We start from the raw sequence: 23992 nt of genomic DNA, 5'->3' as shown, positions 1-23992 counted from the left end.
ATCATGGCAGTTTGGATGTGATTTTAATTATTGTTGTTACTGTAGATAATCCAACTCATATGCATTTAAATCAATGTATTTTTTAAACGTCTGCATTTTCATCACTTTTAATTTTCAGCTATTTTCAGTATGGCGTTAGTAAGTAAGTTAGTAGAATCTAAACACATTAAAAAGCATATGGCCTTTTATGGATATGCAAACAGTATAGGTATTTGTTTTTAAGTTTTTAAGTAAAGTGTATTCTCAACACTATTGAACAAAAAAATGTCCCCATCTTTATCTAACGGTTTGTTAATTCCTGATCTATAGCTCTGGCTACCGAAAATGTAAAGAAAAAGACAGAATACATTTCATGTAGAATTGCAAACAAAAACAAAATGAAGAGAAAAGGAGGTGCTGGCTGCTTGCTACCAGTTGCCAGATGGTAAGTGTCACCAGAATATTGCTGAAGGGTAATAGTTTAGGTAGCAGTGAGGTTAAAGCTGAAAACCTAAATGCAACTGTACTGTGGATATAATCAAAAGTTACAAACAAACATGATGAGTTATGTAACCACCAGGGCAGGAGAACGCTGCATCCACATACAGGTCTGTTTACCAAGCTTGCTGTTTATTTGAGCATCTGATTATTTTGAGAGTAGTGTTTGTGCTGGTGTAGATTACCAAATGCAAATATAAACTGTGAAATTGCAGTTCAGAAACAGATAAACAGATGGCAATACCTGCTTCAGTAACCGGTGTACGTATCGGTATGAAAACAGCCATGAGCTCGGCTTTCATTATGATAAGCAGCCATGTGGAGCTGCTTTGTTCCTGGATTTTATTTCAAATCTAACTTTTCGCCAATGGAGCATGTTTTGTATGAATGAAGGTGATAGACGATCACAGCCACAAGCTCTCATTCGCTGGTGTTTAATCACCCAGCGCCCAAACACTGCATCTGGTGATGCCGTGGGAAGTTAAACAGAAAAAAAAACAAGAAAATAGAATTACAAGCAGAGGGCTAGCTGTCTGCAGGGAAACATTGCTACATTTACTTGGGTGTTATTATTAACTAATAAAAATTAACACACTGTTTTTACATAAACTGCACAATACGGCTGTAGAACTGGCAACTTTATGGGGCGAAACCACCTTTTCCCTTGCAGCTGTTTTACATCTCACTGTAACGGAACAATTTTATTAAGTCCAGAGCTCCACTTTGCAGGATAATCTTGACCTTTGAGAAATTACTAGCCCTAAAAATAATCACTCTGGTGTAAAGTTCCAATATCTTCTAACTGTTTTCTCACAATAACTACAGTACAGCCTCTGTATGAATAAACCACAGGAACAATAGTCTGCTTGTGCAAGCAGCTTACTCGCATGCTCTACTGCTTGCTGTTCTCTGAACCTGACAACAGCAGAGGCAAAATAAAAAAGACTTATACCTACTGCATGGGGGGAAATACCTCGCTTAAATCTTGTAGCATTATGTAGAACTTACCCAATAGGTCACAGTGCTGTTTTTCACAAGCAGAGTTTCACATAAGCCACCAAAGGTGAAAAGTTCCACTGTTTGCAAGACTATGTGAACTGAATGGAGGCATTCAGTGCATTCAGTTAGAGGAATGTGAGACATGGAAAATTAGTTATGAAAAGTGTGGGGTTTTTTTGTTTTTCTTTTTTTATTATGAGAAGCAACTTGTCTTGAACCTCAAATAAAATATTTTATTGTCTTTTACTTTCAGAACAAAGTAATTTAAAATAATTTACTCAAGTCCTACTGTAAAGAATGTGACTTATGATTCCAATAACTAGGGATGCGCCACATATTGCAAATGTATCTCAGTATCAGTGTACGCAATATTAGCATTGCCAAGAAATGCTTGGATTGCAATAAATATGAAATTATTGAATAAATGTCAAGCTATCTGGGGTCTGTGGTTGCCATAAACCCATAAGGTTCTGCAATTAGCATAATAAATATAAGTATTTGTTTGTTTATCATAAACTAGATTGTGTATGCACAAACATTAAGCACTGCATGTCTCTCAATTATGCATACTATCAACAACTAACATGTAACAGCATGACATGACTGAGAATTATACTGGTTTGGTCAGCGGTCCGTTCATAACATTTCATAACATACAGCTGGACCAAACAAAGACCAGAACCAAATAAATCAAAACAGAGAGTAATGCAAAGGTTTCAGGAAAAAAAAAACAATTTGTGAGCATAACTTTTAAACCAGACTTATACATGATATAAAAATACATATAATCTATTGGGTTTTTTTTTTAATCTTACATTAAGTCGGGTTAAACCTTTATTGTTAGCACGGATTACTACTTTTCCTATTCGTTAAAAGCCAGGATCATGAGCAGAAGATATTTTTTTAGCAAATATGTGTACTGCTTTCTTCAAATTGAAAAAAAAAACATTAAATAAAATACAATCCTGTAATGAAGATTACAATATCCTTTAAAAAATAAGGTGAGCTTCAGATATGTTGATATATTTTAAGGCCTTCAAATCATTCCTGGTTTTGAACATTTCAAGACTCAATTCCTATATGATATTTATAGATTCGAAGACGACCTATGCATCTATGATGCTGGTTGACAACAGCAGCTTCTCTCTGGCTCCTGAGCTGTATTTTGGATTAAGTCTGCCATCTACATCCCACTGACAGCAAATCCGAGTGCATGTCACACACTGCCTAACGTCGTGGCCATCCACTCTCAGACATGCCCGAGACTTCTGATATATGCAGCTAAGGGCAAACGCATCACACACTCAGACACACTTACGCAAGCTTAATTTATTACTCACTTCTCGACCCAAATCAGTCACATCCTGTGCGACGGAGAACTCTTACACATGTATTCAGCAGCCCATGTAAACACACCCACACACACACACATGCACACAAAGCAGAAGAAACGCACTGTCTCATTTCAGCAGTGTGCCATTGTGAAGAGTGTCTTTCTAAGCTAACTTAGACAGTATCATCACTCATTGTAACATTCTGAAGCAGCAGGCATGGTGTGTGTGTGCGTGTGTGGTGTGTAAATGGATCTAAAAAATTTTCACACAGGGGAACCATCACAAGCCCAGTGCGGTAAGGAACACACCTGGCTGGCCGCAAAACGGAGCAAGAAGGAATCAGCCAACAGGCCCTGTGGGATCTGGCTCCGAGACAGAGGACGTATACGCAGCATTGAAGCCCTGCAGATGAGTTTGTGTGTGCCAACATAAATATTTGTGGTCATTCATATGTGCAGCGTGAAGGCCACTCAAACATTTCGGTCGTGCATTTCCCTGCAAGGTTAGGACCGGACATGCAAATACAGAGTTTCAAGTTGAGATTACAGCAAGACTACGAACAGATCATGTGAGAGAAAACAGACAGGAAAGGTGGGGGACGAAAGGCATTATCCTAAAGTTAAACGTATGACTTTCATATAGGGGTGGGCATTTCTCATATTTCCCATATGTTGATTAAATGTTTGATGTAATATATAATTACATCAAACATTTGTAGTACTTCTCTACTTTGCAGAGAAGAAATTTTTTTTTTTACCATAATTTTTACTGGTATCACAATAGAACCACAAAATATCGCAATATCGCACAAATCTACTTTTACAAACAGAAGCAAGTTCTTAAGCTGCTTAGCAAGTTTGAAATACTACCCTGTTATTTTTGGGCCTCACAGTAATAAGAAGTAAACTATTAAACGATATAATTTAAGGCACACTTTTTCAATAACTAAGTAGCGTGAGATAACACACATTCTGTCATGTTTCAGCCACAAATTCAAATTTATTTTAATGGGTTTTTATGTGACAGATCCCGAGGTTTGTTTAATTAGCACTCCTAATGCTAAGTGATGGTTAGCATACAGCCAAGGAATCTCTACGAACACAGAATCACTACACATTACTTCTATCAGATTTACATATGTTTCTTTGCTTGCCAGCTGTGAACATCAACATTATTTCCATATCCGAAAGGAAGAATGAGCCCAAAAAGCGGCTCGTAATGCAACGACTGATTCCACTGGAAAAGCAGGAAAATCCTTTCATACTTCAATTTTAGAGCTCCATTTCTATTTTACTCGGTAAAACACTCAAGACCAAGGCTGTACTCGGAACACAGCATGCCCTATCCTAAGCAGAATGTAAAAGATGAAGTTGCACATTTGTTCTTTTTGCTGCTTTTCATTCTCCCATTTCTATCCTTATCACACATAAGTTAATCAAAAAAAGAGAGAGACGTGGTAAGTAAATACAGACAAGATATTTTGCCACATCAGTTAGTCTGTGTGTATGTGGTGGTTAATCTCTTTTTTGGAAAGCTACTTAGGCAGCGATGCCTGAGACAATAGGTCCTGTAAACTGCCTCAGGAAGGATTACATCTAGGAATGTGACACCTACTTTTCCTTCTGCAGCTAATTTCAGGTGATTCAGAGGGCGTGTTTTTTTGTCCTTTGTTATTCTGAAAGGAGCGTGTGCTGCTGAGCAGTGTTAGAGATGCCAGGATCCAAATCAAGTCCTAGCAGAGAAGAAGCAATTTTGGTTGATGTTTTTTCTTTATTATTATTTTGAATGTGGGAGTTTTTTAGTTGTTGTCTTTAAATAAAACAGAAACAGAAAATGAAGGTTGGGAGGGTAGTTTTTAAGAAAGATAACACTGTTTAAAAGACATTCTGATTTGGAAAATGTTAGTATTTTTATGTATTTGCTTAAAAATTGGAGCAAAACTGCAACCATCTGGTAATAAGTGACTTTCTGACTGCAGGAGAAAAAAACAAGCTTCAGATAAAAATGTATGTAATTTAAATGTATTATTAAATATAAATAATTCATAGTTTCTTTGAAAAGACATGGCAATCCCCCAATGTTTTTCGTTCCACAAAATACTTTAACAATATATTTTGCTCCATAGAGCTTTGGGATTAATGAGTGTCTCTGCTGGCACATTTAAGCTATCTTAAGTGTTTAGCTAAAGATAATTTATTTAGGAAAATAAATTATTAAATTTTCTGTTTATGAAATAAAACACTGCAAACTTTCTATCTGCATCCATCAAACTGGCTTCAATCACCTGTAGATTTATTCTATAATTTATTTTGTGTGTTTTTCTACTGCCTATTTTGAGTCATGAATAACTGAACTATTGAGGGGCCTCTCTTCACATCATGCAGAGGACATTGTCAGAGTAACTACAAGTTACTTTATGGAAAAAAAGATATATATTTTGCATTAATTAAATGTTATGTTCTGCTTTTAACCATTTTCTTGTGATGGCTTTTTTACTTTCAGACATTTTAAGCCTTTTATTATCCAATAACCTGTTAATACAGGGACACAAGTCCATAGCAGGCTGTTAGTCCCACAAAGTCATTTTTCTTGATGGCTGTGACAAGAAAAAGCCATCTTTTTTCACACCGGCAAAACTCATATCACACATTAGAGTCTAAAACTCAATTGAAGCAGACATGTTTCTCTATTTTCAAGGACAACACAATGGCTATTGTATTTTGCTATAGAGCTACTTGATGCATTTTATCAGGATGCTATTTGAGACAAAACAAAACAGGGCAACACATTCAACATTTATTGTTAACAAATACCTAAAAAATATGCCATCTTTTGCTGCACTTACAACAATGAGGATTATAGAGTGTTTCTAAACGCTGCCCTCAGGGCTCACTGTCCTGCTCGTTTTAGGTGTTTTCTTGCTGCCACACACCTAACTAAAAATGTAAACAGGTTTCTTTGTGATGGAAAAGAAGCACATCTAAGTACAGGGCTGATGAACACTGTTTTATCGGCGTTGCACCCCTACAAATGGAAAGGTTTTTGCCCGTTCTTTGCAAAACAGCTCAAGCTCAGTTAGACTGAGTCAAGATCATCCATGAATAACAGTTTTCAAGCTTTTGCAAAGATTATTAGCTAAACTTCTATCCTTGTAGAATTTGTAGAAACAAACTTTGTTGTGCTTTCTTGCACAATGACAATAAAAAAAATTCTGATTCTGATTGCCACAAGTCTTTTTCAGACTTGTCTTTCAGTACTGCTCAAGAAAAGCATCTCAACAGCATGATGCTGCCACTACTGTTCTCCACGGCGGGGTTGGTGGCTTCAAAGTGGTGTGTAGTGTTAGATTTACCAACAGCAATATAAAATAAGAAATTTGTGGAATGCACTGCTACAAGGAGCATGGGCCTCCTGTGTGTCTCATTAATGGTTTCAATCTTTCAAATTAGAAATAAATAAAACAAACCAAACAATTTGAGGAACACAAACCTAGAGCACTGTATATTGCTCGAGGGAACTAAGTGCAAACCGAGCTTAAAAGGAGTAAAGAAGTTCCCTAACTCAGAGGCTGCTGCACATGCTCACCTCTCCTGATGTCCCAGGTCCTGCAGGAGTGTGTCAGCATATTTCTGCCTCTCGCTGATTTCCACATTGGAAAGCCTCTTCACCTCGCTCCGCACAAAGTACCAGAACTCCTTGACGCCGTTCTCCACCTTCCTGCGCAGCTCTTCCTGCGTGGGGCCGGGCCCTGCGGGGAGAGTAGGGAGGAGAGAACGGCAGGGTTTTATAACACTTTGAAGCGGCCGGTGTGATCAAAGAGAATGAACCAATAACGCAGACTCAAATGCAGACTGAAGAAACTAAATACGTTCTCAAAAGATTCTGATCATAGTGGATAAATAACCTCTCGCCAGTAAATGTGCTGACGGGAACTCTGACCCCAGGTTACTTTGACATCGTTAGGAAACACTTGATCACTGCTTTTGTGCATAATCTCTCTCATGTTTTTCACACACAGGAAATTTATACCCCTTTTGAACCCAGACAATGTGGAGCAGCCAACAAGGGTACTGCATGTGCCTGCCCTGGTTTCTGTTGAGAGAAACAGAATGGAAAAGAACAGAGCAAAGAGAAGAACAGCCTCAAGCAGGAGAAGTTGGAGGTAGTGTTGGAGATGGTAAAGCTCTTCTTTTTTTTTTTTAAATCTTCTACCTCAGATACTCTCCTCACTTTACCCGCTCTGCTGGTGGAAAAAGCTGGAGGGTATTTTTAGCTTTTTCTCCCCTGCAGCATGATGGAAAAACTGACCCTCCACTGCCCTCTACGCTCACATGTCCTTTTTTATTTTCTCCCCGTCTCTTTTCTTCCCTCTCAGTCTCTTATTTTGCCGGCGGGGGGATTCACACTGCTCCCACTTCATTCACACGTTTCCCCCATTCACCTGACAGCTTTCCTGCCCCTTTGACCACTGCTTATAGTAGGAAGCACACACATATAACCCGGCCCCATTGACGCTGTGGCTCCACCGTCATCATTGCCGTCGTCAGGCTGCAGCGGGTTGAACACTGGCCTCAACTGACATCGTCCCTGCAGGCAAAAGCTCACACAAGCAGCTGAGAGGTTTCACACCATATCTAGATTTATATCGTGAGCCCACACACACTTACAATGCGCTCAACATGCTCCAACTTTGTGCCAAACCCCGTCTTGCAGCCGTTTTGGGTGAGCCTATTTTAAGTTTCATTATTCGGCAGATTTCTGGATTTTCTCTTCATTTATACTTTTCGATCTTTGTCAAAGGTATAAATGAAAGACTTCAGAATGAATTTAAGGTAGATATTACTGGCAATGGAACCAGGAAATATTATAGGGAAAATGATTAACAGGAAGACCAACAGACCAATGAGTGGGTTGATGATATAGAGCAAGGTGGGATGAATGGTTGAATACAGAGTGGAGATAGAAACTGACAGATGGATGGGAATTTGAGACTACAAGAAAAGTATTGAAGTCTAGAATAAATACCTGTCCAGATTCTATTCCCCCCCATCATATTAATCCAAACCTGGAAAATGCTGACACTTTCCAAGGTTTTCCAGGCTGCAAAACACCTTTCTACTTACCATCTCCAGTTAGTTTCTGGAAGCTGTGAATCTTCTGCTTGGCTCTGGTCAGCTGGTCCTCCAGGGAGCGGAGCCTTCCTGCCGCCAGCGACCCGGCTTCTGCTTGACCCTCTGGTATCCTGGAAGGCCCAAAAAGACATCGGGTGGCTTAGGAAATTAATGGCAGGAACATGTCAAAAACTCTGAACGTAATAGTCCAATGCATTGACGGAATAACAAAATAATATTTTTAGGAATGCTCAGTTATTCTCTGAATAACTCTAGATGGATTCCGCAAGGCATCCACTTGCAGACTATTTTAGTCAAAAAACTTTCTTCTAATTGTCAGTTGTGACTCAGGAGGTAGGCGAAGTGGTAAGAATATCCTGTGGTTCGTCTGATTCAAGACGTCTCTTGCTTGGGTGACTCTGGTCTCATCTTTCAATTTAAAAGTTGCTGAGAAAACTGAGCTGTGGAGGCTTGCATTTCACAATGTTCACCGCTGAAACTTCCACAAAGATAATTTGTTAAAATTCCAGTGTAGACCCCCAAAGTTGTGGCCCCGTGTATTAATTTTGAGCTCAAGATTGTGCTCAGAATACAAACCGGATAAAATCCATGTTTGTTGGGTTCGACCTCTCATCTGCTTCCAAACTCATCCATGAACTACGTCCTGAGAATCTGCTGAATAACCTGTGAACTGAATGGCAATTTACAGAAAAATGCTATGATTATGTGGAATAATAGGAAAATATAAAAAGCAATTATAAACCCAGAGTGATATTCAGCTGTGACACGACGAAGCACCTGATAAGCTCGTAAAGTTGAAATTACAAAAACAACTATTTCAACTTTTTCTTACTTCAGTTTTACAAGAGTGATGTCTAAATTTAACAAATCCAACGTACTGCGGGGGGAAATAAGTATTTGATCTGCCAATTTTTTTTAATGTCTGCTCATGTACAAATTGACAAGTTAAATTTTTTATGATAGTTACATTTTGATAAGTCCGTTTTTACGATGGTTCAATTTCAATGTGTGCAAAAAATCTGAAAATCTTAGAAATCACTCAAAACTTAGAAATTAATTTGTGAGTCACTGACATTAACACGTAGGTAATTCCAAACACAGAATTCAGAATACTAGCAGCACTCCCATTTTGCAGATAGAAACTGACCAACCAACTGAGCAAGACACGAACTGACGACCAAGCAAACAATCAGCTAATCAGCCACACAAGCAACTACAGAACCAAAAACCATGTTATAATCTGAAACATCAAGCAATAAATCAACAAATCAGCCATTTAACCAACCAACCAAACAACAAACCAATAAGTCAATCAACCCAACAAACTAAAAATCAAACAAATAACCAAACCACCAATAAATCACTCAATAAAAGATGCTCTTGACCTCAAAATATGCATAGAACTTGTTTACAAAATAAATTTCTGTCATTCAAATGCTTCCCACATGGACAAGTCAAAATCTTTGCATCAGGCTGAGATGGGCTACAAAAGGAATCAGGAGTCTTGGTGAAAATGTGACAGTTGGTGGGAATATTGGGAAATTAAAAGTCTAGAGTTTACTTTACCTAACACATGCTTATTTGCTGTTATTATCAGAAACAATTCATGTCTGAAAGCCCTTCAAAATAACGACCCAGTGGCTAATATTGTTTAATCTATTTGTGAAACAAGTCAAAATGCAGAAACAAAGTTTTTGATCGAATCACAATTATAAAATAAATTATTTTCTAACTTAAGCTCATTTCACCAGCTTTTTTCTTTGTCCATACTGTCATTACCATCATAACGAAGTCTGCAGGAATCATTCTGAAAATAAAACTTAAGTGAGGCCAGGACAGGATAAGTTGTTGCTGAACCATTCAGATGCACGTCTAAAGCTCTAAAGTCTGAACACAAACAGGGAAGTTTCCAAATGAGATTAATTTCATCTAGATGCCCTGGAATAATCTGAAGAACTTAAAGTGACGCATGAAATGTTCACATTCTAAGACTCAGTCGTTACAAGAGTGCAACAGCATTCCAGCTGGTCTTTTATCATCCCAATAGTGCTAAAACAAATAGGAAAACTACTTTCATCACAGATGTCGTATAAAATCACTGCTCCAAGCCCACAAGTGTGATGAGTGGGATCATCTCAGGCTCTTCCACATCATAGACATCTGTGATAAAAAAAAAGGAAGAATGAAAGAAAAAAACATACCGCAGTCATCAAATTCACAAGTGCAGAAGCTGTTTTTCATTACCGCTGAAAGCTTGTTTGGACAGTCGTTCAGTTCAATTAACCTAATGTACAGTAATAAACTATTTTCATTTGCATATATCTAAATTTATCTGCGGAACTGTTGCATATTTTAAGTGTTTAGTGAATTATCTCTGGTTGATAAATGCAAATTTAAATTTGCATTTTTCCAGCTCCCTCAGTTAACCGTGAATAACTACCACACACACATGCACCGAAACCACAACTGAGCACTTTGACATCCTTAGAGCACCAAGTTTATATCAGTCAAGGGGAAGAAAAATGGCACTAACATGGTAGAAAATGTGCTGTTTTTTTTTCCAGCATTGTATTTGCAAATACCCCTGAGCAATAGACATAATAAATCATCAAGGCATGCAAACTCAATTTGCTCCTTCAGTAAAGAACATCAGTCGCCTGCAGGCATAGAGATGAGACTTTTAAAGTTGCAACGGCCCCTCTCGCCACAAAACTCTCCCTTCAATGTGCGAGTCTGGTCCCTCAGAAGCCCTTGCCTCCCACTTCACTGACTACTAACTGAACAATCTACTTCAAGGGCATTGGAAGCTGTAGGAAAAAGAGCAGAATATTCTACTCAGACATTATGTAAACCAATGATGGACAATGATCAACCTTTCATACTTTCCAAGAACAGAGTTCGCCCTTATTGGATTCAGATTTCCTGTTATTATTAGATCTATGGTGTATCCGTTACAAGACCCTGAGACGGATCATGGAAATAAAACCCTGTGACATTTTCCTCTCCTCTATTATCCTTTGTACCATATTCAGCAGCGTTTCCCCATAGGCCACACCTTAACATGCTGGTTACACCTCAATACAAAAAGGAAGACTTGCTTCATCACTTTCCAAGGGTTTTAAGTGCTGCTAAAACGATGACATAAAACAACTTGATATCTTCTTGAACAAGGCAGAAGAAATAGGCCATACGAGCACAGGCTAATTAGTGCGAACACCATATATGAGGGTTATCTAGAATACAAATTGCCGGTGCACTTGTCATAGCATCAGTCATGGAAAACGCACCCAGAACAAGATCTGTCGATATAAAATATATCCAAACACTGAGCTAAATCAAAACTAACAGATACACCAGAAAAGGCAAACAGAGAACAACAACAACAACAACAACAAAAAAGACTACTGAACCTGAAGGAGAAATTAGACAAGGTAGCTGGATTCAACAACATCTAAATAAAACAACACAGGAAAGGTAAGAGATGAAAAGAAAACTCAGAGTTAGGAGAAGCTGCACGCAAATATGTGGAGGAATACAGGAGAACAAAAGATGAGCTCTGAAAGCAGGGGGAGGATGAGGCCTGCTGCCTCTAAGCACTGCGTCGAGAAGCAGGTAAGGTTCAAATATTTTACTTGAGCTCAGGTGGTGAAACCACTGCCTCCCACTTCTACACCCAGTGTTCACAGAGTTCACAAGGTGATCAGAGCCGAGGGGCCGAGTTTGAACAGTGGGGGCCCGCGTGGCAAAACTGCACTTATATTCCTGTAGAAAGACTTAATATACTCAGGCTGACTTCAAAAGGAAACTTATGTGCTGACCTGAAAAGTCATACATATGGATGGAGATGTGAAGCATTCTCTGAGGTCTAGATGAAAGAAGGCTACATGGACACCCTTTGGCTTTGTACAAAGAACCAACTGGCCTGTGTTTAAACGGATATACTCATGCATGATTACATTGTGATGCACTTTGCATTTTAACTGCAGCTTAGAATTCTCACAGGTTCTTCTGATTTACCCACAAACCAATCTTTAGGTGTCATTTGGTAGTGTGCGCTTCTCCACATCCGTATTTCAGATTCTCTTGATCTCCCACAACTTTCTAATGTGCAATTACAAGGTCTACTCTTCTGAATTTAAAAAGGCATATCCTTAAATCATTAAATTTTGATGCACTTTGCATTTAAACAGCTCTTTTAACAAATATTTTCCAAATTGTACATTTGGAGCAGTGTTCTTCCCTATATCTGTAACTCACTTTTCAAAGGAAAAACATTGCATATTCACCTCTATGTGCAAGGTGTGGGAATAATGGTGAACCAAAATTATGGATTGTTCATTTTTAGCTGCATGTAAGCATATGTTTGTAGCTGCCAGTGCAGTGCTAAGACACACTATGAAAGCAGCTGGATAGTCAACAGTGGTAGAAAAAATATTCAGAAAGCAGCCACTCTGGCGTGTGTGTGACGAGATTGCAGCCTTAGGATCCAACCAGCATCGATAGTTCTCAATAAAATTTCCTGATAACCAATTCATAACTTGGCATTCAGGCTACACATCGTGCCTGAGCTAACACTGCTTCTAGCATAGTCCTCCACTGATATGCAGCCACCATGAAGAATTAATTCCAACTCAATCTTAAGTTCATGTTTAAAACAAGAAAAAATCCTGCATTACACAAAACCGGGGTGTCCTGTTTTTTTGATGCACCCCAAAACTTTTCTGTAATACTTCAAAAGAGAGTGGGCTTAGTTCAGTGTAAAGGGGGCCTCAGAAAACTGTGTTTCATCATTTCTTGATAACTGAGTGCCTTTGCTTGTACCTCACACCACTTGATTCCAATAAGTCAAGTGGGGGGAAATGGGTGGAAAAATCTTGTTTTACTATGAAAACTTAAATCGGTTTTGAAGCCTTAAAGAATAGTTCAGACAGTGGCTTTGTTTTACTTCACTATGCTATCATATGTCAAATCAATTTAAGTTTTTCCTTGCTTTCATGTCTACGGATTCAAACGTTAACATTCCAAGTAAACTGATTCTGTATACTGCATTCCCGCCTCACATGTCCACAACATCTTTAGCTCGCCAGCTCCGCTCTGAGCTCTACTTGACAGAGACATCCCGACCACAGACAGTCCTAACAATGAGGCTTATGTGTGCCTGAGCGCGCCCTGCAGACCGACTGGAGTTCAGGTCCTGAAGTGGCGCCAGTTTCTGCACAAGGTCAATCCTCGCTCCAACCTTTACTTGAGAAGACAGTGACCTCATCACACTGAGCTATACAAATGAGTTTTTCATGGTTAAAATTTACATTCTTATTTGACTTGAAAGATAGAGACCCAAATGAGGCAGATGTATTCGGAAATGGTAGGTTTTACGAGCAACTGTAGACAAAATGAAACTGAGAAACACACGAGGACACATAAGGAGAGTAATTGAGGTCTAATGGTCAATAACCTATACCATTAAAAGACAATTCCGCTGAAGCATGTATAAACAATTTGTTAGAGATGCACTTTTCTCTCTTTCAGTGTACATAAATCTGAGTCACATGGCCCCGTGTGTGCAAATAATTCCTTGCATCCATTTTAACTCGCAGAACACATTACACGGGGTTTAGAGATCTGCGTCGACTGTAACAGTGCTACGCCATGCATAAATCTCCTTTACCGGCTTGTTTCTGACATTATTGCACAACAGCAAACATTCTGCTGGCCCCGAGGTAAGCTGAAATAACAAATAAAACCGATTAGGGCAATGACTGTGGTCTCTGCAACTCCTCTCATCCCTTCAGATGTCATTTTTCATTTTCTCCTTGCTGCTCTTTACTTAGTGAAGTCCTTACGCCATCCATCATTCTCTCGATTCCCCTTTCCTCCTAAACATCCCTCACACCCTCCTTCATTCCATCCTTGCATCCCCTCTGTTGGCATGCCAGAGGAGGGTGGAAAAGGGGGACATCGATCAGATCCTCATCACTCACCCCAGCTGTCACTCTTACCCCCTTGCTCCCTCTGGTGTCGCACCATCAGGCTGGCACGTGTCATCGTCTCTGCGGGAGCAGTGGCTCTGTGCCCGGGGTGACTGACAGCTGCAGAGAGGGCGGAGCCAGACAGGCCGAGCAACTCGACCTCATGCTCACCTCTCATTAATGCTGCCGGGTGATTGGTGGGTTGGCACACCGCCTGTCACTCACATCACTCAAGAGTGGCCTGATTCATTGGACTGCATCTGTAGGTCAGCCAGGTGAATTTAATTTGAATCCAAGCGTTGACGGACGCTGATTAACCAGACATGACTGTCCTAAGAATTGCGCACGAGGACTAAAGCTAGGATAAACCAAAACAGATTTAATCTTGTTTCTGCTTATCCGTCACACTTACATGTTTCAGATCATGAAATAAATTGTATAATCAGACAACTCACTCTTCTGCCAAATCTCTAAAATATCTCCTTAAGAAAACGTATCTGACAGCATGAAGTAAGCTAAAACATCTCCAAAAGCAACTCACCATGTTCTAGTATAAAGAAAGAGGAAGAGTTACCAGGACAACATAACTGCTGACCAATAAAGATATAAAAAAAAGTCAATCCCAGATTAGCCAAAGCAGATGTTGATGAATCTGAAAACCTTCAGAAAAATATCCAGGGAAAGTTTTTAAAACATTTTTTTGTGTGCATTTCAAAAAATAATATCTACAGTAATAAATAATAGCAGCAGTGTGATGATCTGAGACTGATTTGCTGCTGCTGGACCTGAACCATTTACCCTAACTGAGTGCGGGCTAAGAGCCATTAGCTTTTAACCTTAAGCTCAAGCACACTTTCGTGATGTGAAAGGATAATGATGTGTAGCACACCAGCAGGTGTTACTCTGAATGGATTTTTTTTTAAAAAAGAAGGTTTTGGGGTAAAGTCTGGATGTAGATTTGATTTAAATGCCGTCGTTAGACCTTAAGAAAGCCGTTCATGCTCGAAAACCATCCAAGGTGCCAGAACTCTGTCAAAGATTAGCTGGCCAAACTATCTCCACAGTGATGTAAAAGACTCCCTGCCAACGCTTTAATGGCAGCTGTTGCCACCAAGGATGGAACAATTTTCCCGTTTAAGGCGTAATTACTTTTTGATAAATGACATTGCTTTTCTTCACTTAAAAAAAAAAACAATCATCATTTCAAAACTGCATTTTTCAGTTCAATAAAATGCATTTATTGAACAGAAAGTGTGACCAAAAAGGAAAAAAAGAAGAAATCTGTCGGGGGGCCACATGATTCTTGTCCTGTCAGTGATTTATCAAATTATCTAACTGAAAAACCAACTTGGTGGTAAAAAGAAAATAAAACTAATAAAACATTAGAATTCTGTCAGATATATAATCACTGCACCATGCAGCCTGATAATACCCAACTCATCTATCTCTTGCTGCTGTGGAGTAATGACACTAAACAAGTTGAATTGTACTCCGATCTATAAATCAGTTCGAATGCAATGAGTTTTTCACAGTGTAAGAACTCAACATGATATGTAATAATGTCACTTTTATGGGCTTAAATTTCTCTGAGGCCACTCGTAAAAAATGAGCACACTTGATGTGACAGTTAGGCGCTTTGGATGAATTTGTCTTTTTTCATCAGATGTAGGCAGGATGCTCGCCTAGAAATCGACTCTGCTCCTTGTACGAGGCACAGAGATCCGTGTTCTCATTCCAAATTAGCGGAACGAGTGAGCTGCCGAATTAGGTGATCATTGAACTGGCGAGTTGTTACACAGTCGGCCGTTCTGTGACATTCCACTGTCAGCAGTTTGTTGGTGGAGGTGGAGGACGGAGGTGAAGGAGGTTTGAAAAGGCGGAAAATAAGGAGGAGTAGATGTGAAGAGGAGCCAGCGGCAGGGATGATGGACAGCTCACCGGCAACTCATTTATTTTTTAAGCCAATAATACAAGAATAACAGACACTAATGGGGTACATGCAATATTTTGCTAAAGTATTCAAACTCCTATTTGTATTTTAGTGGGAAAATAGTAGTGCAAAAAAAAAGTCTAAGTAAATTGAGTCATGATTTTTTTAACAGTCCGCTGTTGCTACATGCTTGTTGGGGATGAGTGGATTCAATAAAATCTGCTGGATATTCTTAGATAAATCAGTTTGAATAGTAAACTAAACTTTGCTGCATTGTTTGATAGTTAGGATCGAACAATTAGGCAGTCATTTAGTCATATAAATGATTAAATAATTGAATTAAATATATTTCCGTAATCTGCCCTAAAGTGATATTTCTCGCAAACTGTTACTACATAAAAAAATATTTTTTTCTACAAGTCTGAAAAATGTCCACATTTAAAAACATCAGAAGAGTAGAGATCAACTACACACAAAGAAAACAATGTCTGTCCTCATAAACTGACAGGCAAAGCAAGGAAAGCACTAATTACCCCATGTTAACATCCAGACTGATGTAGATGAATCTGTTGACAGGGTAGATATTAGATGTTCTATCCAAAAATCTATCCTTTATTAAAGATAGTTTATGCATTGAACTCCACTGTCTAGATGCACAAAGTGCTATTTCATAAATGCTGGTTGGAGTGTCACACTGCAGAGATACTTTTCTACGGCAGAAATGGAGATGTTGTTCAGAGTTAATTGGAAGACGGACGGAGATAAACACAATCCTGGAAGACAAACAATTAGAGGCTTCAAATAGCTGGAGCTAGAGCTGGAACTAGAACTGCAAGCAGTTATGAATGGGCTCCAAGCCTGACCCAGCTAGTCCACCCCTTGGCCCTGCCTCTTCCCATCCACTCTCCTCTCTCCCTCCTGTCAGCCTGTGAGCACCGAGGCTTTTTGCACATCAACCGAGTTGGGAACTTGCAGGATATCTTTGACTCTTGAAAGGTTTGGCCAAAACAACACATTTTGCCCGTGGGTGGTATTAAAGTCCCATCCGCATCAATTCCACTCCTGCTAAGCCCCTCCCAGTTCTCCGCCAGCAGAGCAAACATCATTTGGGTAGATGACTTTGCAATTGGGATTTATTAAAGCATTTTCATATGCTACAGTGGCTCAGACACTGTGTTTGAGGATGATTTTATCTAAATCCAGTTGAGAATGGCAGGACTTTAAATTTATGCTCACAGATGCACTTTTTTCAATCTGACAGAGCTCGAGCTATTGCATAAGGAGTAATGGGAAAACATTTCAGTTTCTAGATCTTCAAAGCTGGCCAGGCCATACACCAAAGACTTGCAGCTGTATTTGCACAAAAATAGTTCTAACAAGTATATTGACTCAAGCACGCTGAAAACAAATACGCACAACAATTTTCAGATTTTTAATTTTAAAATGACCACACCATTTTCCTCTTTCACAAACATTCACTGCTTTCTGTTGTTCTACCACATAAAATCGAAATTACACACATTGCGGTCTGTGGTTCTGAAGTTAAACAATGTCAGAAAGTTCAAGAGTTATGAGCAGCCTAACCCCAAGCTTAAAAATATAGAAGTGAATAGAGGCCAGAATAAGCCCTTTTGCTGTAGATAGCTCATAAAGCTTAACCTCAGCAAACCAGCAGTTTCCTTTTGGCTTTTCTTCTGTGATACTTAGCTGAAGCTTAGTGGGACTTGACAAGGCAACGCTGCTCTACCCCAGTAAACAACTGCCGAGTCCTCAGTCCCAGATCAACATCCTGAACTCAATAACAAGCTGCGAGCACGCAGTGTGTCAGGGACCCATCTGGACATCGACTGAAAGCTGCACTTGTTTTTTTTTCCTTTTTCCTTTTTTGATACCGTGAATTCCACCTGTGTTTGTGAGCCAAATCTGAATAATTACAAAAGCAGGGGATTTAATCAAGGACCAGCTGTCTGAAGTAATGCTTGTGTTTGTTTTTTTTATGTTTGTGTGCACCGATGAGGTCCTCGCATCAAAGTGAATCAGAATATCACAGAGGAACAGCTATGGCAACATCTGAAGCTTTCCCTTAAAACTACAAACACATACACACACACACACACACACACACACGCAAGAACGCACTAATCGCATCTTTCGTAGAAGGCGGCAAGCTCACACACATCCATGTCTAGATCTGGGGTTTGAGTGTTTTGAAAAACGCTGTCAGCATGCGGTGATAAGAGCAGAACCATCTGCCTCACTGTTACAAATAGCTTGAATGTGTGAAAGACGCTGAGCGGTTAATGGACTTGCACAATGTGCTATTGTCTTTTAAAATATCAAAATCTGGTGAGACGTGTGACACGCTATCCATCTGTCACACTCAGCATCTATCACACCACTGATTAGCTGCTACAATCGTGGATGTCTGATGAAGCTTCACCACAAGCCATCGACTGCTCCGGGTTGTTTTTTTAATTCTTGTGATTGGACTGAAAGTGAGGCGACCGCATGTGGTGGTTGCAGGACTTTAACAGGTGCATTATGTCCACTGTTGAGTGTTTTTTTAAAAAAAAAAAACACTCAAAATTTCACCTTATCAGTTTTAGTACAAACAAAATCCCAGGGAATTATGTGGTTTTGGAAAAGCATTTCAAATATTTACAGAGCAGCCAGTGCTAAGATAACGTCCTGCAAATGTCCTCCACTGGATGATTTGCACAGATGCTGTGAAAGCCTCAACTAACTAGACATTTATAAATATAGTGCTTTTAAAGATTTTTACCATGGTTTTTCAATGATGTTTCTATTCTAATGTTTTACATATTGGGCTAAAAAAAAAAGGAGCCAATGTGGAAAAGCTAAACATAGAAAACTAAATAGACCCAATGATTCCTAACTTTAACTAATTTCAATCCTGAGTCTCTACAGCTTTGCGTCAGGTGTTCTGGTTTCCCCAACACCCCCTCCCCCCCCCCTCCGCTGCAGGTTCTCCTGGCTTTTCCAGCACCCCCCCCCCCCCCCCCCCCCCCCTCAGAGTTAGGAGAAGCTGCACGCAAATATGTGGAGGAATACAGGAGAACAAAAGATTTAAATACATTTAAAGAGAATTCCATCAGTAGGACAGATGAACTGGCAATTTACTCTTGACTAATTTGGTAAAAAGAGGAATCCAGGTTCTGAAGATGCAAACCAAGCCAAACTAACAGTTGGTTATAGAACAATGTTTCCATTTTGTTTTCATGTGTCCAAAAATACTTAGTTGCAAAAGTCTCGTGGTTCACTGATATAATACTTTGCTAACGAATCCATTGCTCCATATACTTTCAGAGAGAATAGTCATATCTGAGCAACAAATCTAAAGTTGTAATTTATAAGTCTACTTCTAATGGTACTGGCATAAACTTTGAACATTAGACAGACTTATGTTTCCATCTACTGTTCAGTTATTATGCACATAGAGCAGCTTTCTCTACCTGTTGTCTAGCTATGTTTGTTAGCATGAATGCTGCCCACTACACAAGTAGCAAACCCATTAATTTAATAGCAATAGCCAATGTAAAACACGGATATCTAAAAAAATTTGTATTTAGTACAGAAAGCATTTATATTAACTAGTTTGACTACCAACATGTTCAGTTGTTACTTTTTTTAAAAAGATGTATTATTTAAAGCATCTCACCACCAAGCAGTGTTGTCTGCGGGTGGGGTAACTCTGCAAGGAAAACATCTTAATTCAATTAATTTGAAGATTATATTATAAAGAGGACATGATTAATAAAGTATATATCTAAAAGCAAACAACAGCAACAATTAGAAACTAAAAATTACTTTGTTTGTGTTTGGTGTTGAAGATAAATCTGTCAATTTGAACATTTTGTTACCTGAGAGATTCTGCCATGCGCCGCAGGTCTTCATTCTGCTGCTTAAGCCGCTCAAGCTTGGCCAAAATCTTGGAGAGTTCCCTGCTGGACCGCTCTGGATGCTCGCTGTCTCTCACCAAGTGGCCACCGATGTAGAAGAGGAGAGTGCCCCAGGCTAGCAGCACCAGGGTAATCCACCGCCAAGAGCCTGCCCAGGGCCTCATGCTTCCACCACGCCCACCGAAAATATCTTGTGGTGTGCCCGTCCGTCCGTCGATCCACCAGCCGGCCTGCCTGCCTGGATGCGCACGCAAGCTGTGTGCTCCGTCACCAGAAATGCCACCGCGCTAATCTTGGCACTGGCATCTTTGCAAGGATGACAAATGGCAGATAAGTGGGAGATGCGCGCCTCTGTGGCTCAGGATTATCTATGAAAAGGCAAACGGTGCTTCTCCAGTGATCAGCCAGTCTTTCCTGTGTGCTAAAGCATGACGGCCCGATTAGTGGCTTCACCTCTCCCCCGGCTCCGCGCTGACCAGCTTATCCAAGAGTACTGCACTGTGCCCGTCCAGTCCCACTGGATTCTTTTATTCAAGTTGCATTCTGCAGAAACAAAGAAAGAAAAAAGGAGTTAGCCGGGTCACGTGTGGTTAACTCTGATATGCAAACCAGCTCATTAATTATTTTTTGATTTGCAAATATGTCCTGAGGCAAATAGAATCACTTTAAGGATGGACGAAAAGCAACTATACAACCAAAGTGGAAAGAGACAGACAGCGCCGTGCAGAAGATAGAGCAGCTCTGGATGCTGCTGACTGGTCCCGACAGAAACCTGTCTCAGCAGCCCACAGGATTGATCAGCATGACACTGCAATTTGCATTTACACAGTGATGTGCAGTCCCTAAGCTGAGCTGTACTTCTGTAGAGACAGGACACGGATGTTCCACTTTCTGCGTCTAGCCTGTTCGCGCATTATGTACACGATTGTACACATCCACAATGAACTCAGCATGCACATATACACAAGCAAGGACACTAAAAGATTCAGTTTCTTTCTTTTTTTTTTATTCAGTCCAGTCACCACATATTCACTCATCTTCTCCCTCAAGGGTTGTGCATTAACCCTCAGTTAAAGCATAACCTTTGCTAAATTATTCAGAAAAAGAATTAGAGATGCTTTTTCTGGTCGATCTCCGGTTTTCTGATCTGCAAATTCACACTATAACAACAAATAAAAGAAGGGAATGTATTGCAGGGTCCTTGATGGATATGGGAGTTATGAGTCCTAAAGCATTAAATATAAGATCAACGCCTCTATTTTTCTAGAATTGCGTCACTAATGGCAGCACCATGTGGGAGTAGCTTTGTTACATTAGTTCTGATTTGTTCTCCTTGTAGACTTTTGTGCATAATTGTTTTGGTTGAGGCAGCGAATGTTTCACCAATTATTCCCTCTGGTTTTGGATGCTGTGCAGTGGGAAAGATTTTTGCTGCTACTGTTTTACTTTCAGACAATTGCTATAATGAGTAACCGTGGCAACAAGGTGCTGTTTTCAAAACTAGAACCAGCTGATTAGCTTCACAAAAACTCAAATAATACCTGAACTATGACCCAAAATCCTGGAGACTTTTTGGATGTAGAGCAGGACCAAAGAGCAGAGAGAAAAGGAGGAAGTTCACGCCATCTCTTTCATCCATCAAAATGGGCGAGGATCATAACCACAACTTAAATGTCTTTCTGTACATATGGCCAGACAGAGATTTAAAGAAGAGCGGCAAAAGCAAATGAGGTGGATTAGCAGTACTTTCCAACAACTAATGATGCCATGCAGGACATGTTACTGTACAATATTGTCTTTGCTGAAGGAAAAGCATGTCATGACAGTCATAAAACATAAAGCTAGTCTTCAGTCAGAAGCTTCTTCAGATTTATTTTATCCTTGGGATAAAATTACATTTTTTTTAATTGAATTGAAACTTTACACATTTCCCTAAGTTTTAGCTTATTGTTAACAAACCACCAATTGGTTAATGCATTAAGAGAAGGAAAACAGGAAAAATTCTAAAGTGATAGTTTAGAATTTTGGTACATTTAATTAACTGGTTTTTTTTGTATTTTGTCAATGATCGTTAATTCGAGACTTATCAAGTAAAAACTGTCCAATTCTGGTCACTGTCCCACGTCTGGAGTAAAAACCCAACAAAAAGTTTTCCTAATAAGCTCTGTGACAGATTGAACCCGTCTCAAAGTGATTCAGTGCACTACCAGAGAAGAGGAACAACTAGAAAAAAACAAACAAACGCTGGATCACCTCTTTCCTTCATCCCCAAGCAGCAGAGAGGATGGGGATGGATGCGTGCTGAGTTTATGAAGCAGCCTTCGCTGTCAACTCCCAAACAAAGCCCTGCCATGTCACCGAGACCAGACCTGTGACAGGATGAAGAGTGGCAGATATGTGCATGCGTGTGCAAGTCATCTACATGTGTGCCATCATAACAGCAAGCTGGAATGATGCCAAACATCCTAGATGTTCCATGAGTGGCACTGGTTGGGATGGGCTTGATTGGCATGCTGCAGCCTCTCTTGTGTTTCCATCTGAGCTGTAGAAACTGAGTAAAAATGTTCCTGCTGGGTTCTTGTGGCAGCGAGGAAACGAGTTAGCGGTGGCTCATGTTTACAGCAGTGCTAAAGTTGATATGTAGGACATAAACGGTGGCATGCTGTAATATTTTAGGGGGTGTTCTGACAACGGGGGCACAAACTTCCCAGTAAAACACAGAGGTGCAGATGAATCCTCTTCACTTCTGACTGAACAATGTAGGAATACTGAAATATGTGAAGTAGTTAGCAACAATTACGGTTCTTCCTAACCTGAGCTGGAATGCGAGAAGCTCCTTTTTATGCATACAGCACAACAAAGTGCTGAGCTGTGTTTTATTATGGAAAATAAGAGGTGCGTGAGGATAGCACTCTGCTAGATAATGCATGATTGGGACTTCACTAAAAGCCAGGGTGAATGAACCTTTGTCTCTGTGTTTGAGGAACCATAAAAGGGGTTTGAGTGCATCAGACTCAAAACAGATACATGTGAAACTTTTCAATGTTTAAATCGGATTTGACAAGATTTTGAGATTAATTTTAACCTACTTGTGAAGCTCATACTAATAAGTGAAAACAGACACTAAATGGTTCAATGGAGGGGTATTGATGTCACAGAATATATTGTGCATAAAGGTATTTATTTTCAAGGCAAGTTCAAAATACAGTCACTGCATTAGGAGGCAAAAAGGATCTTTTTTTTTATTATACGCAACTGTTTTTGCACTAGAGGCAAACAGGACCTAATTATTCAACCACTTCACTGGAGAGCTTATTGTTGCTAGGTAACAAATAACTACTTCAGTGGCCTTTAATATCAGCTTCTTTTTCTTTCCGTGGTTTTATAGTGTTGGCAGGTTCAAACTCCTCGATTCTGATTGTTCAGGGAAATGGAGCCGTTAATGACAAGGTTGGTGTTCCAATAACTTTTAAACTAAAAGATCTGGGACTGCAAGGGGTCTGCTGTATCCCACGAGCCTCTACTTGACGATGACATTGAATGCTGTCAACCTTAAATGTCATAAAAGTCATAAGCAAAGAGACCCAGTCAGCACCAAAAAAATAGCACTACTTTGTAAAGTTTTGCTATCTTCCTATACAACTGGTTGTCTTTCATCTTGTCTTTTTGCTTTAGTAATTAAAGTATTTTTTTCTTCAGCTTTAGTTTCTAAGAGATGACATGTTTTCTGTTTCTATGGCATTGTGTCTTAAAGTGTAAAAATAAGTAAGCGAAGGCTTGAATAAAAAAGTTAATAAAGTTACTTAGTCAACATCTTGTGATCTGACAGCCTGCTTGCTGCAATGCAGTGGGAAAGCAGGTGTTCTTGAATGTTCCTTAATTGCAGCTCTGCTTATATTCATATTTCCATTGTGTGTAATGTTCTAACCAGTTGTAAAAAAAAAAAAAAAAAGATTAAGAAGAAATTAGATTAAGAGTGTAAAAAAGCAAAAACAAAAAAAGAAAACGTAATATTTTGTGGTGACTTAAGTTTTGGGAAAACAAGCAATTTGTCTCCTTGAGGCAGAAACCTTGCATTTTTATTTTTAGTCATATCTCGGCTGTTCCATTGATAAATACCCTGTGAAAATGATCAAACATAGCTTGTGACTTTCACCAAAGTCTGTGAATTTACATTCACAAGTAACACATTTTTCATTCCTTAAAAAGTTTAAATTCCTGGAGATATTGA

The 23992-nt window shown here is 39.5% G+C and overlaps 1 protein-coding gene across 1 annotated transcript in view; it reads right to left on the bottom strand.

The window, feature by feature from the left end:
* Positions 1-23992, bottom strand: part of fut8 (fucosyltransferase 8) — a 110431-nt gene that overhangs the window by 31031 nt on the left and 55408 nt on the right. Inside the window, exons 2-4 of the mRNA XM_005803108.3 lie at positions 19723-20304; positions 7934-8052; positions 6396-6558 (exon numbers count right to left, since the gene is read on the bottom strand). Of these exons, the coding sequence (XP_005803165.1) occupies positions 6396-6558; positions 7934-8052; positions 19723-19925 (485 nt within the window). The 5' untranslated portion in view covers positions 19926-20304. The remainder of the gene's footprint in view (positions 1-6395; positions 6559-7933; positions 8053-19722; positions 20305-23992) is intronic.

Source organism: Xiphophorus maculatus, chromosome 15 (assembly GCF_002775205.1).
Source record: "Xiphophorus maculatus strain JP 163 A chromosome 15, X_maculatus-5.0-male, whole genome shotgun sequence".
Lineage (NCBI taxonomy): Eukaryota > Metazoa > Chordata > Actinopteri > Cyprinodontiformes > Poeciliidae > Xiphophorus > Xiphophorus maculatus.
Note: the sequence above shows the minus strand (reverse complement) of the source record. Positions and strands in the feature narration are given on the sequence as shown.